Raw genomic sequence first — 17,292 nt, 5'->3', positions numbered from 1 at the left:
TTCTATTGGATTGTCTCTTCATGTTCCTTTTTTGCGTTTTAGCAGCAGGTGACTTTTGAACCAGGGATGGCTCCACAGCATCATTGTCTCTGGGTCCTTTTTGTGGGAGTTCTCCACTTTCTATCAGGGATGGACCTTGTGGTATAAGAGGTCCCTCATCTGCAACTGTGGGATCAGCAGTAAAATCTCCACTCTTTGGAGTGGTAGAAGTGGAAAGAATGTCACCTACTATGTAGGGAGGTTTCTTCTCATCTGTGTCTCGGCTGATGGCGGGGTCTTTACGCCTGTTGAAACCATCTGACCTGAGGAATGTTCTCCATTTTCGACTGAAATTCCTGTATCGGGTCAGAAGGAAGGAGCCAATGGACTTGTAGAGTGAGTAAGCGGTGGCCAGCTGCCGCTGGCCACAAGGGCGGCGCCTGTTGTTCCGCATAAAGTCTTTTTTTCTTTCTGCTTGCCGAAGCGATGTGCATCCAACGAGGAGTCACAGCAGAATGACACCCGTGCTCTGCGCGCAGGCCTTACATAACCTCTGTTTTCATTGTGATGTCATCAGGCTATTTTGCATAAACGTTCCACGTACATTGTGATGTCACAATGCATTTGCAGAATGTGCCATGCCTACTGTGATGTCATCACTTCATTTGCATAATTTTCTGTGTAGATTTAGACATTGCTCTGCCAGGATGGCGACCAAATTATTTTAACCCCATAATGTAGTGATATATTTTATATGATAACAATTAGATATTATTTTTCTTATTTCATAGTTGTGACTTCAATATTCTAAAAGTATCCAGGTGTGTATTTTATAACTTTATTTTGACAGATCGGATCAGACTTTTTATACAGGATTCTTATGTTCCTGGAACGTATTTTAGCTTTATGAATGTGTATGTACCATCTAGGGTCTGATGCACATGCTAATGTGCACTTTGCGAGCCACAAGCAAGGGAATGTGATCCCATGTTTATGGCCTGTCTGACATGGATGTGTGAGCACATTTCACCCCATTAAAGGTAGAAATAGCACCAGCCTATTTCTTTGCATTGTGGGCAGTCAGCTTGACCAATAGAAAGGGATGGTGTCTAAAATGTGCAAGAGAAGGACGGACCCACAATGTTGGGGGAGGCTGGCATGACTCGGACAAGGGGAGGGAGCGGTAACCAGGGGGAGGGGTTGTCAGAGGCGCGAGTTGTCAGGGGGACAAGTTTAGAAAGGTGACACGGAAAGGAGGAGCAGCCAATTTGTGCCACAGGACTTATGGCGTACAGGACTTATGGGGGTCAGACGTTACTTAGGTATGATAAGGATTTTAGGCAGCGGAAGGCGATGCGGCCGAGCATCCGCTGGGACCAAAAGGACATTGGTTTGTGGTTACAAGTAATGGCGCCGGTGCGTTACGGGCAGTCCTTCCGTGGGAACAGGGACAAGCCAGCAGAAGGAGGGGACAGGGAGTAACAGAGGGGGAGCATGTTGGCAGTTTAACGATGGCCTGTGTAAGTACGGCACCAGTTGTAAATTTCGACATGTCTGCTCCACATGCGGAGGGTCGTCGCATGGGACAGCAAAATGCTTTAAGAGGAACAAGGGGTGTAGCGGAAGGGGTGTTGGACAAGGGGGAGACTCCGGTGAGGCTGCTAGAGATGGAGCCTTACCTAAGTAGGTATTCCGACAGTGAAAAGGCCGAGCTGTTGAGGGAGGGTTTTGGGGAGGGTTTCCGTATTCCCCCTCCGGGGCATTTGGTGCCATTTACAACCAAAAATTTAAAGTCGGCTTATCAATACCCTGAGGTGGTGAGTGAAAAATTGCAATTGGGGCGCATGGCGGATCCTTTCCCAGAGTTGCCAATGGAGGGCATGATAGTGTCCCCGTTGGGAGTTGTCCCAAAGAAAGAAGTGAATAAGTTTCGTCTTATTCCCCATCTTTCTTACTCAAGGGGCTTGTCGGTGAATGATGGGATTTCCCCGGATATCTGTTCAGTGGAATATACGTCATTCGACGAGGCAGTGGAGTGGGTGAAGAAATACGGGAGGGGGGCTTTGCTCGCAAAGATGGTCATAGAATCGGCGTTTCGGTTATTACTGGTACATCGTGATAGTCTGCGCTTGCTCGGGTGTTACTGGGATTCCGAGTTTTATGTGGATCGATGCCTTTCGATGGGGTGTTCGGTGTCATGAGCTTATTTCGAGGCCTTCAGCTCATTTTTAGAGTGGGTAGTGAAGGAGGAGGCTAGAGTGGGATCATTAATTCACTATTTAGACGATTTTTTGTGCATTGGCCCCAAGGGTTCCAGGATTTGTCAAACATTGCTTACCTCGGTGGAATGGGTGATGAGAAAGTTTGGTTTACCACTGGCCAGGGAAAAAACGGAAGATCCTACCTCGTGTTTAGTGTTTTTGAGGATCACCCTGGATTCTGAAAAAATGGAGTGTAGGTTGCCCGAGGATAAGTTGGTGGATTTAAGGGTGGTGGTAAAACGGGCTTGCAGGTTAAGGAAATTGACTATGAGGGAGGTTCAGTCGTTGCTGGGTAAGCTGAATTTCGCCTGCAGGATCATGCCAATGGGTAGGGTTTTTTGCAGGCGTCTAGCGGGAGCGACGGCTGGGGTGCAAGCGCCGCATCATTTTGTCCGGCTGGGGCAGGAGATACGGGATGACCTGGAGGTGTGGGACTCCTTTTTGGAGAAGTAAATGGGTACTAACTGATGATGGATGAGTTATTTAACTGTTTTGATAGGGAGCTGTTCACGGACGCGGCAGGTTCAGTTGGTTTTGGTGCCTACTGTGGTGGACAGTGGTGTGATGAAAGGTGGCCGGCGATAAACGTCATGTCGGCGTCCTCTCCTCCGGTTGTAAGACTGTTGCGGTAGCTGGTGTTGTTGTACTTGGGGCTCAATGCGTGGGTGGTGGCTGTGCATGTCCCAGGTGTGGACAACTCCGTCGCTGATGCCTTATCTCGATTGCAGTGGGATTGCTTCTGGGAGCTGGCGCCGGTCGCAGACGACGTGGGGATTCCTTGCCCGTCACATCTGTGGGAGATAGTCGACGAACGGCGGGGGCGCTGATAAGAGCGTCTCTGGCTGAGGGCACATGGAAGGCATATGAGGAGGTACTGGATCAGTGGGACGTTATGGTGGATGAATTGGGTGGGAAAAATACGGGGGAGGATAGGGAAAGGGCCTTCCTAGTGTGGTTGCATAGAGCGGCTAATGCGGGTTGGTCGAGGGAAAAAGTTGACAAGGGAGTAGCGGCTCTGGCTTTTGGTTTCAAATCAAGGGGGATTCAGGATGCGTCAAAATGTTTTGTATTTCAGCAAGCTCTGCAGGGGTTCGAAAAGGGGGTGGGAAGAAAAGGCGATTGTCAAATGCCAGCGTCATTTAATGTATTGGAAAAGTTGGGATGTGAGTTGGGGTTGGTATGTGAGTCAGATTATGAAGTTAAGCTGTTTAAGTTGGCATTCTCATGGGCTTTTTACGGAGCCATGAGTGTTGGCGAGCTGGTGGCGCCCAGTAGGTGGAAGAGCAGGGGGGTTTTAAGGGAGGATGTGGTCTATGGCTGTGGCTGGGTGGAGTTTGGAATACGACGTTCCAAAACGGATTTATTCGGAAAAGGAAGGATGGTGACGCTTTGAGAAGTGGGGGGGTCTGTCATGTGTCCTTGTAAAAGCTTTCGGGATTATTTGGAGTCACGTGGTAGTCAGAAGGGCCCGTTGTTGTGTCACAGGGATGGATCGTTTTTATACCGTTTTCAGTTCACAGCAGTGTTTAGGAAGTGCCTGATAAAATTGGGGCTAGATGCGAGGGTGTTTGCTTCGCATTCTTTTAGGATTGGAGCGGCGACGGAGGCGGCTGGTAGGGGTCTCGGGCCTGAGGAAGCTAAGCAGTTGGGGAGGTCGGGGTCCAGGAGATTCAGGTCATATATCCGGCCACATCTTTTGGAGGGACAACAGTAAAGTGTTCATGTTTTGTTGGTTCGGTGCGGGGGGGGGGGGGGGGAGTTATCCAATTTTGCCTTGTAATTGCAGGTTCGGGATGCTGGCTACCATGGATCCTCGGACACTCTTATGTTTTCTGGGGGTCCCAGAGAGCGGCTTTGCGTCCAGAAGGGAGACAGTTAGGGTTCGACAGGACCCAGGTAATGGTGCGGTGGTTGGGTTTTAGAAGCATGAAGTGGGGAAAGATGCTGACCGAGTTTCGCATGTTTGTTGAGTTGGACAGGTGTCCCGAGATGTTGTTTTACATGTTGGGGGTAACGACTTGGGGGGCCATCCTGTGCGAGAGTTAATCAGGGATATGCAATATGAATTACTGAAGTTGATGGTGGAATTCCCCTCCCTAGTCGTTATTTGGTCGGATATAGTGTATAGGCGGGTGTTGTGACACATTAGGTCGGTTAGTTGTTTGAACAGGGCCCGGGTAAAGCTTAATTGGGTGGTTGGGGGTGTTTTGGTAAGAAATGGGGGACTAGCCATTCGTCACAAGGAATTGGAGGACGGGGAGGGTGAATATTGGCTAGCAGACAGCGTCCATCTTAATGCAGTTGGCATGGATTTGTGGGCCCTTGGCATTCAAGGTGGTTTGGTGGTGGTGGGGGGCGCATAGGCTTGAGGGGATTCAAGGCCTGCTTGCGATGGCAGGGGGAGGGGGAAAGTCGTTGGAGTTGGTGGAACTACAAGGGGGAGAGCATGGCGGCTAGTTTTCACCGGAATGACGGGCCATGCCTAGGCTTATGGCGGTATGGACTCCTGCTGGGTGGTGTTCCGGGGAGTGGAAAATTAAAAAAAAAACCATCTGCGTGATCTGGTGCCCTCTTACCGCAGGTGGCGGGTGAGAGTAATAGAGAGAAGAAGAGCAGAAGGGCATTTTTTGTATTTGGAGCTCCAAGGACCTTCCCCTTACTGTGGGTACATTATTATTGTTAGGAGGAGGATTGATGTTATGAATAATTTGTTGTATGTTTTAATAAATTGACTGCTGTGGCCAGATTAATCCAAAAGTCGTTGTCCGAGTCTTTCTTTAGGTCGTAACTGCTAATCTGGTGGCAGCGAAAAAAGGGAAGAGCGACCAGAATTCCCCGGAGCGCCGTGTCATGCTCATGTGCACTTTGCGGGGCCAAAAGCAAGGGAATGTGATCCCATGTTTATGTCCTGTCTGACATGGATGTGTGAGCACTTTTCACCCCATTAAAGGTAGAAATAGCACCAGCCTATTTTTTTGCATTGTGGGCAGTCAGCTTGACCAATAGAAAGGGATGGTGTCTAAAAATAGCGACTCGTCCCATTACACAGACCCCAGACCAAGACCATTGCCACCGACTCCCCAGATCAGACCATGACTGAGGCCACCAACTCCCCAGATGAGACCATGACTGAGGCCACCAACTCCCCAGATCAGACCATGACTGAGGTCACCAACTCCCCAGATCAGACCATGACTGAGGCCACCAACTCCCAAGATCAGACCATGACTGTCACTCAACAGTCCCTAGTTCTTCATCCCCCAAATATCACACAACACATATGTCACTAAAAAAAACTGTATTTATGTTTTTCACCACAAAATGATGAGGTCTTGGTTAACTCCTTTGACGCAAAATCCACAAATCAAAAATGGGTCAATGAAGTTTTAAGCTCGCAACCCTCGTCAAGGGGCCCCATCTCTTGCGAGTCCCTACACTATCCAAAAAAACAAAAAAACTAATGAAAATAAAAAAAGCTAATCTAGGAGGCCAGACACTTAATGTCCACTAATAGCATCCATCTGCCAGGGATCTACACCCTCTGAGGAAACAAAGTAGGAGGCAAACTGCTGATGATCACACAGGCCAGCCGCTCCGGGTCATCCTTAGAGAGTGTTGTCCAGGGGGATAGAAGCTGTTGGATGTTGTCCTTCCAGGTCACCGTCTGAAGCACCATGGTAGATCCGAACGAAGTTGTGAAGAATAACGTAGGCTTGCGCTACCTTCTTAACGTTGTCCGGGTCCATCACATATATACGGATTCATACGGCATGGAAATACAGGACTGGAGGAGTCACATGTTTGTGTGAATGCACCCTTAAATGTAGAAGTTAGGGCACTAAAATTATGGCCCTGATGACGATGGGGCCATGTCATGTCTGGTGATGAGAGCAGAGACCGAGATGGAGCCTGGAATCTGCCTCATGGGGCAGCAGGAAATTCACTTATTAAGTGAACACATCTGACTGCGGAAAGTCCGGTGGAAGGTCACGTCCGGTGGTGAGGGCAGAGACTGAGCCCAGAATCTGCCCCACATTGCAGCAGTAAAATCACCTTTTCAGGGAATGCATCTGACTGCAGGAAGTCCGGTAAATGACAAGTCCAGTATTAGAGTAGGGACATGAAATGCAATGGAGAGTGCAGAGACCGAGCCCGGAATCTGCCTCTACTGAAGCGTAGGTCTTCTGTGCATCAGCTTGTCCATTGGAGACCTCTGATGATAGAGAGGATCCAATCTGCTGCATCTTCTTTAAAAACTCCAGGTGGATCTTCTCCAAGAACCTGCAGATATTCACGTGGTCCAAGGTACAGACAGCAGCTGCATGCTGTATGGAGAAGAAGAGCACAATGGCTGTTCTTATATAGCTGCATCACTGTATCCAAAAAAGACAAAGAAAACACCATAAATATCATAAAACACGAAGATCACAAATCATTCATTGAACAATGAAGATATAATGGGGATCATTTACTAAGGGCCATTTTTCCGGCGGGTTACCTGAATTTTTCCGTTTTGCGCCGATTTTCCCTGAATTGCCCCGGGTTTTTGGCGCACGCGAACGGATTGTGGCGCATCGGCAGGAATCAGGGGCGTGGCCATACAAAAACCCAACGGATTTAGAGAAACCACAGTATTTTAAAAAAATGTGCCGCTTGACACACACTTACCTGCACCCGACCTGGCTTGGTGAACTACAGTGCACTCCGACGGAAATCAGCGCAGCAGCGACACCTGGTGGACATCGGGGGAACTACCTTAGTGAATCACTGGAACACCCGAATCCTCCACACAGAACGCGCCGCTGGATCGCGAATGGACCGGATAAGTAAATCTGCCCCAATGTGTTCTCATGGATGAGGTCACATCATCTATATAATAAATAAGAAAAAGATTGAGATCATTTTCTTACAATCAATAAATATAGGTGACAAGAGAAAGGAAAATCATGAAGAAAGTCAGTGGTTACTTACTGCTGTCATCCAGTCTGTGGGTTCTGGACCAGTACCAGGGCTCAGTAGGAGTATAGGAGCTTCCATTATAGACGGCAGCTCTGGTGAAGATCATGGTTGCCTTTGGTCATATCCCGCTGAAGGTCAGGGGCAATGTCTTGGCCCATCACAGACTCTACATGTCTTCAATAAGAGACATGGAGTCATTTGCTGACCAGTTTTGGGAATGATGTTATCCTGCCCCTCTGCAGGCAGGATATTAGATGATCTCTGATCTTCATGTGGTCGAATCTTGCTGTAGGTTCACCATCATTTGCCAGAAGTTCATAGGCAAACGCTATGGCGAATACCCCACAGTCGTAATTGTTCCTCTGCTGATCCACTTTGATGAACTGCAGGTGCTTCAGGGGCTCAGGGAGCACTTCACTGTAGATATTTAGGATCTGCTCCCGGACTGATGGAGTTGGACAGGTTGTTGAGATGCTGTCGGCCACCAGAATTTTGCCATTTTTGAAGCACGTTGTCAACCAGTGCTTCCTGTGCTGATCGTAGTGGATTTGTACTGCATTCTTCAGTACGCTGTAACCTGGCACAAGAAGAGCGGCAACGGACTGCAGGCCATCAGAGCCCTCAAATTGATTCTGGAGAAGCTCCTGGGCCTTGTTAATGATGTTGTCATCTAACATGCCCTTGGGCCCCTTGCTCTTCAAGATGAATAATTGCTCTGGAGGCAGGGTGTGGATGGTCTGCTGTCTCCAGGAACCAGGCATCTCCACTTGTGGTGTTTCCAGCACCTGGTGGCCTTCAACTGTGGTGGATGGATTAATGATATTTTCCACCACAGTTTTCTTGGCTGGTGGGAATGTCTCAGGCTGACTGTCTTCTGTGGCAGGTGCTTTTCTCTTACGGCTAATTCTGGGAGCTTCACCAGACACAATGCCAATGTCTTGAGGTTCAGATATTTTTATGCCCATGTTCTTAGGTGTCTCAAGATTTAAGAAGGACACATCATCACCTTTCCCTGCGGTCTCTCGTGTTGGACAAGGTTTTCTATTGTATTGTCTCTTCATGTTCCTTTTTCCTTTTTTAGGAGCAAGTGACTTATGGACCAGGGATGGCTCAACAGCATCATTGTCTCTGGGTCTTTTTTGTGGGAGTTCTCCACTTTCTATCAGGGATGGACCTTGTGGTGTAACATGCCCCTTATCTCCACTCTTTGGAGTGGTGGGAGTGCAGACAATGCCACCTACTATGTCGGAAGGTCTCTTCTCCTCTGTGTCTTGGCTGATGACGGGCTCATAACGCCTTTTGTAGCCAATTGACCTCTTAGGGCTAATTCTGGGAGCTTCACCAGACACAATCCCAATGTCTTGAGGTTCAGATATTTTTATGTCCATGATCTCAGGTGTCTCAAGATTTAAGAAGGACACATCATCACCTTTCGCTGCAGTGTCTCGTCTTGGACATGGTTTTCTATTGGATTGTCTCTTCATGTTCCTTTTTTGCGTTTTAGCAGCAGGTGACTTTTGAACCAGGGATGGCTCCACAGCATCATTGTCTCTGGGTCCTTTCTGTGGGAGTTCTCCACTTTCTATCAGGGATGGACCTTGTGGTATAAGAGGTCCCTCATCTGCAACTGTGGGATCAGCAGTAAAATCTCCACTCTTTGGAGTGGTGGAAGTGGAAAGAATGTCACCTACTATGTAGGGAGGTTTCTTCTCATCTGTGTCTTGGCTGATGGCGGGGTCTTTACGCCTGTTGAAACCATCTGACCTGAGGAATGTTCTCCATTTTCGACTGAAATTCCTGTATCGGGTCAGAAGGAAGGAGCCAATGGACTTGTAGAGTGAGCAAGCGGTGGCCAGCTGCCGCTGGCCACAAGGGCGGCGCCTGTTGTTCCGCATAAAGTCTTTTTTTCTTTCTGCTTGCCGAAGCGATGTGCATCCAACGAGGAGTCACAGCAGAATGACACCCGTGCTCTGCGCGCAGGCCTTACATAACCTCTGTTTTCATTGTGATGTCATCAGGCTGTTTTGCATAAACATTGTGATGTCACAATGCATTTGCAGAATGTGCCATGCCTATTGTGATGTCATCACTTCATTTGCATAATGTTCTGTGCAGATTTAGACATTGCACTGCCTAGATGGCGACCAAATTATTTTAACCCTATAATGTAGTGATATATTTTATATGATAACAATTAGATATTATTTTTCTTATTTCATAGTTGTGACTTCATTATTCTAAAAGTATCCAGGTGTGTATTTTATAACTTTATTTTGACATAACGGATCAGACTTTTTTATGCAGGATTCTTATGTTCCTGGAACGTATTTTAGCTTTATGAATGTGTATGTACCATCTAGGGTCTGATGCGCATGCTAATGTGCACTTTGCGAGCCACAAGCAAGGGAATGTGATCCCATGTTTACGGCCTGTCTGACATGGATGTGTGAGCACTTTTCACCCCATTAAAGGTAGAAATAGCACCAGCCTATTTCTTTGCATTGTGGGCAGTCATCTTGACCAATAGAAAGGGATTGTGTCTAAAATGCGCAAGAGAAGGACGGACCCACAAAGTTGGGGGAGGCCGGCATGACTCGGACCAGGGGAGGGAGCGGTAACCAGGGGGAAGGGTTGTCAGAGGCGCGAGTTGTCAGGGGGACAAGTTTAGAAAGGTGACATGGAAAGGAGGAGCAGCCAATTTGTGCCATCAACTGAAGAGTAAGCAGCATGGCAGAAGTGGGAGAGATACTAGCTCAGTTACAGGCGATGGCGGCTGCGGGCGGGCCGGAGTTATGCCAGCAGGTGATAGGGGCCCTGGAGCCAACGGGCAGTGGAAGCGACGGGGGAGTGAGGCGGTCATGGAGGACACGACCGCCCGCTCGTGTGAGACCGGAGCCTACCCCATGCACTCGCCGCACGCGAGCCAGGACGACAGGAGGACTTACCGACAGGTACCACGGGGTCCACTTTTGGTGAGGCTCCAGTCAGGGGGGGGGGCGCCTGCTTGACTGCGATGTGACAGGAGGATCCAGGAATGTCTCGCGGGCCCCATGTGGGCTGAGCGGCCCCTACTGCTTCCAGCGGTGGAGTCAAGGTGTCGCATGGAAGTCGGCGCCGGGGTCCCGGTGGCTGGAGCTACAGAGGCCGTGTCATTGGGAGTGGTGTGGCTGTTTGGGGGCCAGCAGCTATACTTCATTGGACGGAGGTGAGAGAAGGATGTAGCTTGGGGAGAGCAACATGGCCGCTGGCGGGCACACAGCACCCGCGCAGCATGGTGAGTCTTATTCCATGTCTGTACAATCAGTGGGGATGGGGTCGCCAGCGAGTGGAGTGAGTGAGGGGGGAACATTGGAGGAGATGCGCTCACTGGTGGGTAGCAATCGTTACTTGCACGGTGGGAGGGCACAGGGTTCAGGGTATCACCAGTGTCGCCGTGGGTACCGTGGCCGCGGCAAGGCACTGGGTCGATTTGGCGGCGGGAGTCGGGTGTAACGGTGTCAGTACAAACTGAGAAGGAGAAGGATGAAAGGATCCGGCTGGATGACAGGGCAAAAGGGGAGGTGTATGTCTGTTTTGAAGGACAGTTACGGACGCATTTAAAAAAAGAGGTGGAGAAGATCTGGAAAGACGAATACGTCAAGATCTTCTCTCTTTTGCCCCAGTCAAAATTTTATTTGGAAAAAGGCAAGAAGGAGGAGGCCAAGAAAGAGGAGGAAGAAAAGAAACGTTGGCGGTTGATCCCGCCAACGTTTCAAAACTGTTTCCATGCATTTTCAATTTTAGCAAGTGTGGTAGGGGAGAGGGCTCCGGAGAAGTGCTCTGGGTTGTTTTGCTATCAGAATTCAATTGGGGAGGCGTACAGGACTTATGGCGGTCAGACATGGCTTAGGTATGATAAGGATTTTAGGCAGCGGAAGGCGATGCGGCCGAGCATCCGCTGGGACCAAAAGGACATTGGTTTGTGGTTACAAGTAATGGCGCCGGTGTGTTACGGGCAGTCCTTTCATGGGAACAGGGACAAGCCAGCAGAAGGAGGGGGCAGGGAATAACAGAGGGGGAGCATGTTGGCAGTTTAACGATGGCCTGTGTAAGTACGGCACCAGTTGTAAATTTCGACACGTCTGCTCTACAGGACGGCAAAAGGGTCGTCGCACAGGACGGCAAAATGCTTTAAGAGGAACAAGGGGCGTAGCGGAAGCGGTGTTGGACAAGGGGGAGACTCCGGTGAGGCTGCTAGAGATGGAGCCTTACCTAAGTAGGTATTCGGACAGTGAAAAGGCCGAGCTGTTGAGGGAGGGTTTTGGGGAGGGTTTCCGTATTCCCCCTCTGGGGCATGTGGTGCCATTTACAACCAAAAACTTAAAGTCGGCTTATCAATACCCTGAGGTGGTGAGTGAAAAATTGTGATTGGGGCGCATGGCGGGTCCATTCCCAGAGTTGCCAATGGAGGGCATGATAGTGTCCCCGTTGGGAGTCGTCCCAAAGAAAGAAGTGAATAAGAAGTTTCGTCTTATTCCCCATCTTTCTTACCCAATGGGCTTGTCGGTGAATGATGGGATTTCCCCGGACATCTGTTCGGTGGAATATACGTAATTCGACGAGGCAGTGGAGTGGGTGAAGAAATACGGGAGGGGGGCTTTGCTCACAAAGACGAACATAGAATCGACGTTTCGGTTATTACCGGTACATCGTGATAGTCTGCGCTTGCTCGGGTGTTACTGGGATTCCGAGTTTTATGTGGATCTATGCCTTTCGATGGGGTTTTCGGTGTCATGAGCTTATTTCGAGGCCTTCAGCTCATTTTTAGAGTGGGTAGTGAAGGAGGAGGCTAGAGTGGGATCATTAATTCACTATTTAGAAGATTTTTTGTGCATTGGCCCCAAGGGTTCCAGGATTTGCTTACCTCGGTGGAATGGGTGATGAGAAAGTTTGGTTTATTACTGGCCAGGGAAAAAACGGAAGATCCTACCTCGTGTTTAGTGTTTTTGGGGATCACCCTGGATTCCTAAAAAATGGAGTGTAGGTTGCCCGAGGATAAGTTGGTGGATTTAAGGGTGGTGGTAAAACGGGCTTGCAAGTTAAGGAAATTGACTCTGAGGGAGGTTCAGTCGTTGCTGGGTAAGCTGAATTTCGTCTGCAGGATCATGCCAATGGGTAGGGTTTTTTGCAGGCGTCTAGCGGGAGCGACGGCTGGGGTGCAAGCGCCGCATCATTTTGTCCGGCTGGGGCGGGAGATACGGGATGACCTGGAGATGTGGGACTCCTTTTTGGAGAACTAAATGGGTACTAACTGATGATGGATGGGTTATTTAACTGTTTTGATTGGGAGCTGTTCACGGACATGGCAGGTTCAGTTGGTTTTGGGGCCTACTGTGGTGGACAGTGGTGTGCTGAAAGGTGGCCGGCGTTGTGGGTAGCATGGGGGTTGACGAAGAACTTGGCGTGGCTGGAGTTATTTCCGATAGTGGTGGCGATGCACATTTGGGGCGAGCGTTTTCGCAACAAAAAAATAAGGTTCCATTGCGATAATCAGGCAGTGGTGATGGCGATAAACGTCATGTCGGCGCCCTCTCCTCCGGTTGTAAGACTGTTGCGGTAGCAGGTGTTGTTGTGCTTGGGGCTCAATGCGTGGGTGGTGGCTGTTCATGTCCCACGTGTGGACAACTCCGTCACTGATGCCTTATCTGATTGCAGTGGGATTGCTTCTGGGAGCTGGCGCCGGTCGCAGACGACGTGGGGATTCCTTGCCCGTCACATCTGTGGGAGATAGCTGTGCGGGTTGGTCGAGAGCAAAAGTTGACAATGGAGTAGCGGCTCTGGTTTTTGGTTTCAAATCACGGGGGATTCAGGATGCGACAAAAAGTTTTGTGTTTCAGCAAGCTCTGCGGGGGTTCAAAAAGGGGGGGGGGGGAGAAAAGGCGATTGTCGAATGCCAGTGTCATTTAATGTATTGGAAAAGTTGGGATGTGAATTGGGGTTGGTATGTGAGTCAGATTATGAAGTTAAGCTGTTTAAGTTGGCATTCTCATGGGCTTTTTACGGAGCCATGAGTGTTGGCGAGCTGGTGGCGCCCAGTAGGTGGAAGAGCAGGGGGGTTTTGAGGGAGGATGTGGTATATGGCTGTGGCTGGGTGGAGTTTGGAATACGACGTTCCAAAATGGATGTATTCGGAAAAGGAAGGATGGTGACGCTTCGAGAAGTGGGGGGGTCTGTCATGTGTCCGTGTAAAAGCTTTCAAGATTATTTGGAGTCACGTGGTGGTCAGGAGGGCCCGTTGTTGTGTCACACGGATGGATCGTTTTTATCCCGTTTTCAGTTCACAGCAGTGTTTAGGAAGTGCCTGGTGAGATTGGGGCTAGATGCGAGGGTGTTTGCTTTGCATTCTTTTAGGATTGGAGCGGCGACGGAGGCGGCTGGTAGGGGTCTCGGGCCTGAGGAAGTTAAGCGGTTGGGGAGGTGGGGTTCCAGGAGATTTAGGTCATATATACGGCCAAATCTTTTGGAGGGACAACAGTAAAGTGTTCATGTTTTGTTGGTTCGGGGGGGGGGGGGGGGAAGTTATCTAATTTTGCCTTGTATTTGCAGGTTCGGGATGCTGGCTACCATGGATCCTCGGACACTCTTATGTTTTCTGGGGGTCCCAGAGAGCGGTTTTGCGTCCAGAAGGGAGACAGTTAGGGTTCGACAGGACCCAGGTAATGGTGCGGTGGTTGGGTTTTAGAAGCATGAAGTGGGGAAAGATGCTGACCGAGTTTCGGAAGTTTTTTGAGTTGGACAGGTGTCCCGAGATGTTGTGTTACATGTTGGGGGTAACGACTTGGGGGGCCGTCCTGTGCGAGAGTTAATCAGGGATATGCAACATGAATTACTGAAGTTGATGGTGGAATTCCCCTCCCTAGTCGTTATTTGGTCGGATATAGTGTATAGGCGGGTAAGGTGACACACTAGGTCGGTTAGTTGTTTTAACAGGGCCCGGGTAAAGCTTAATCGGGCGGTTGGGGGTGTTTTGGTAAGAAATGGGGGACTAGCCATTCGTCACAAGGAATTGGAGGACGGGGAGGGTGAATATTGGCTAGCAGACGGGGTCCATCTTAATACAGTTGGCATGGATTTGTGGGCCCTTGGCATTCAAGGGGGTTTGGAGCAAGCACTGGCGGTGGTGGGGGGCGCACAGGCTTGAGGGGATTCAAGGCCTGCTTGCGATGGCAGGGGGAGGGGGAAAGTCGTTGGAGTTGGTGGAACTACAAGGGGGAGAACATGGCGGCTAGTTTTCTCCTGAATGACGGGCCATGCCTAGGGTTATGGCGGTATGGCTCCTGCTGGGTGGTGTCCCGGGGAGTGGAAAATTGGAAAAAGCCATCTGCTGGATCTGGTGCCCTCGAACTGGAGGTGGCGGGTGAGAGTAATAGAGAGAAGAAGAGCAGAAGGGCATTTTTTGTATTTGGATCTCCAAGGACCTTCCCCTTACTGTGGGTGCATTATTATTGTTAGGAGGAGGATTGATGCTATGAATAATTTGTTGTATGTTTTAATAAATTGGCTGCTGTGGCCAGATTAATCCAAAAGTCGTTGTCCGAGTCTTTCTTTAGGTCGTAACTGCTAATCTGGTGGCAGCAAAAAAATGGAAGAGTGACCAGAATTCCCCGGAGTGCCGTGTCATACTCATGTGCACTTTGCGGGGCCAAAAGCAAGGGAATGTGATCCCATGTTTATGTCCTGTCTGACATGGATGTGTGAGCACTTTTCACCCCATTAAAGGTAGAAATAGAACCAGCCTATTTTTTTGCATTGTGGGCAGTCAGCTTGACCAATAGAAAGGGATGGTGTCTAAAAATAGCGACTCGTCCCATTACTCAGTCCCCAGACCAAGACCAATGCCACCGACGCCCCAGATCAGACCATGACTGAGGCCAACAACTCCCCAGATCAGACCATGACTGAGGCCACCAACTCCCCACATCAGACCATGACTGAGGCCACCAACTCCCCAGATCAGACCATGACTGTCACTCAACAGTCCCTAGTTCTTCACCCCCCAAATATCACATAACACATATGTCACTAAAAAAACTGTATTTATGTTTTTCACCACAAAATGATGAGGTCTTGGTTAACTCCTTTGACGCAAAATCCACAAATCAAAAATGGGTCAATGAAGTTTTAAGCTCGCAACCCTCGTCAAGGGTCCCCATCTCTTGCGAGTCCCTACACTATCCAAAAAAACAAAGAAACTAATGAAAAAAAAAAAAAGCTAATCTAGGAGTCCAGAGCCTTAATGTCCACTAATAGCATCCATCTGCCAGGGAACTCCACCCTCTGAGGCAACAAAGTAGGAGGCAAACTGCTGATGATCACACAGGCCAGCCGCTCCGGGTCATCCTTGGAGAGTGTTGTCCAGGGGGATAGAAGCTGTTGTATGTTGTCCTTCCAGGTCACCGTCTGAAGCACCATGGCGGATCCGAACGAAGTTGTGCAGAATAACGTAGGCTTGCGCTACCTTCTTAACGTTGTCCGGGTCCATCACATATATACGGATTCATACGGCATGGAAATACAGGACTGGAGGAGTCACATGTTTGTGTGAATGCACCCTTAAATGTAGAAGTCAGGGCACTAAAATTATGGCCCTTATGACGACGGGACCATGTCATGTCTGGTGATGAGAGCAGAGACCGAGATGGAGCCTGGAATCTGCCTCATGGTGCAGCAGGAAATTCATTTATTAAGTGAACACATCTGACTGCGGAAAGTCCGGTGGTAGGTCACGTCCGGTGGTGAGGGCAGAGACTGAGCCCAGAATCTGCCCCACATTGCAGCAGTAAAATCACCTTTTCAGGGAATGCAACTGACTGCAGGAAGTCCGGTAAATGACAAGTCCAGTATTAGAGTAGGGACATGAAATGCAATGGAGAGTGCAGAGACCGAGCCCGGAATCTGCCTCTACTGAAGCGCAGGTCTTCTGTGCATTAGTTTGTCCATTGGAGACCTCTAATGATAGAGAGGATCCAATCTGCTGCATCTTCTTTAAAAAGTCCAGGTGGATCTTCTCCAAGAACCTGCAGATATTCACGTGGTCCAAGGTACAGACAGCAGCTGCATGCTGTATGGAGAAGAAGAGCACAATGGCTGTTCTTATATAGCTGCATCACTGTATCCAAAAAAGACAAAGAAAACACCATAAATATCATAAAACACGAAGATCACAAATCATTAATTGAACAATGAAGATATAATGGGGATCATTTACTAAAGGCCATTTTTCCGGCGGGTTACCTGAATTTTTCCGTTTTGCGCCGATTTTCCCTGAATTGCCCCGGGTTTTTGGCGCACGCGAACGGATTGTGGCGCATCGGCAGGAATCAGGGGCGTGGCTGTACAAAAACCCAACGGATTCAGAGAAACCGCCGTATTTTAAAAAAATGTGCCGCTTGACACGCACTTACCTGCACCCGGCCTGGCTTGGTGAACTTCAGTGCACTCCGACGGAATTCAGCGCAGCAGCGACACCTGGTGGACATCGGGGTAACTACCTTAGTGAATCACTGGAACACCCGAATCCTCCACACAGAACGCGCCGCTGGATCGCGATTGGACCGGATAAGTAAATCTGCCCCAATGTGTTCTCATGGATGAGGTCACATCATCTATATAATAAATATGAAAAAAATTAAGATCATTTTCTTACAATCAATATATATATAGGTGACAAGAGAAAGGAAAATCATGAAGAAAGTCAGTGGTTACTTACTGCTGTCATCCAGTCTGTGGGTTCTGGACCAGTACCAGGGCTCAGTAGGAGTATAGGAGCTTCCATTATAGACGGCAGCTCTGGTGAAGATCATGGTTGCCTTTGGTCATATCCCGCTGAAGGTCAGGGGCAATGTCTTGGCACATCACAGACTCTACATGTCTTCAATAAGAGACATGGAGTTATTTGCTGACCAGTTTTGGGAATGATGTTATCATACCCCTCTGCAGGCAGGATATTAGATGATCTCTGATCTTCATGTGGTCGAATCTTGCTGTAGGTTCACCATCATTTGCCAGAAGTTCATAGGCAAACGCTATGGCGAATACCCCACAGTCGTAATTG

At 49.1% G+C, this 17,292-nt stretch overlaps 1 protein-coding gene across 1 annotated transcript; it reads right to left on the bottom strand.

Moving 5' to 3' along the window:
• Nucleotides 1-7,036: 7,036 nt before the first annotated feature.
• LOC140104714 (uncharacterized) lies at nt 7,037-9,094 on the bottom strand. The gene is made up of 2 exons (XM_072128355.1): nt 7,212-9,094; nt 7,037-7,109 (listed from the first exon to the last, which is right to left on the bottom strand). Exon 1 carries the CDS (start codon nt 9,092-9,094, stop codon nt 7,394-7,396), a length of 1,701 nt encoding a protein of 566 aa, XP_071984456.1. The 3' UTR covers nt 7,037-7,109; nt 7,212-7,393.
• Between the last annotated feature and the right edge of the window lie 8,198 nt (nt 9,095-17,292).

This window comes from Engystomops pustulosus, chromosome 10 (assembly GCF_040894005.1).
Source record: "Engystomops pustulosus chromosome 10, aEngPut4.maternal, whole genome shotgun sequence".
Taxonomy (NCBI): Eukaryota; Metazoa; Chordata; class Amphibia; order Anura; family Leptodactylidae; genus Engystomops; species Engystomops pustulosus.
Note: the sequence above shows the minus strand (reverse complement) of the source record. Positions and strands in the feature narration are given on the sequence as shown.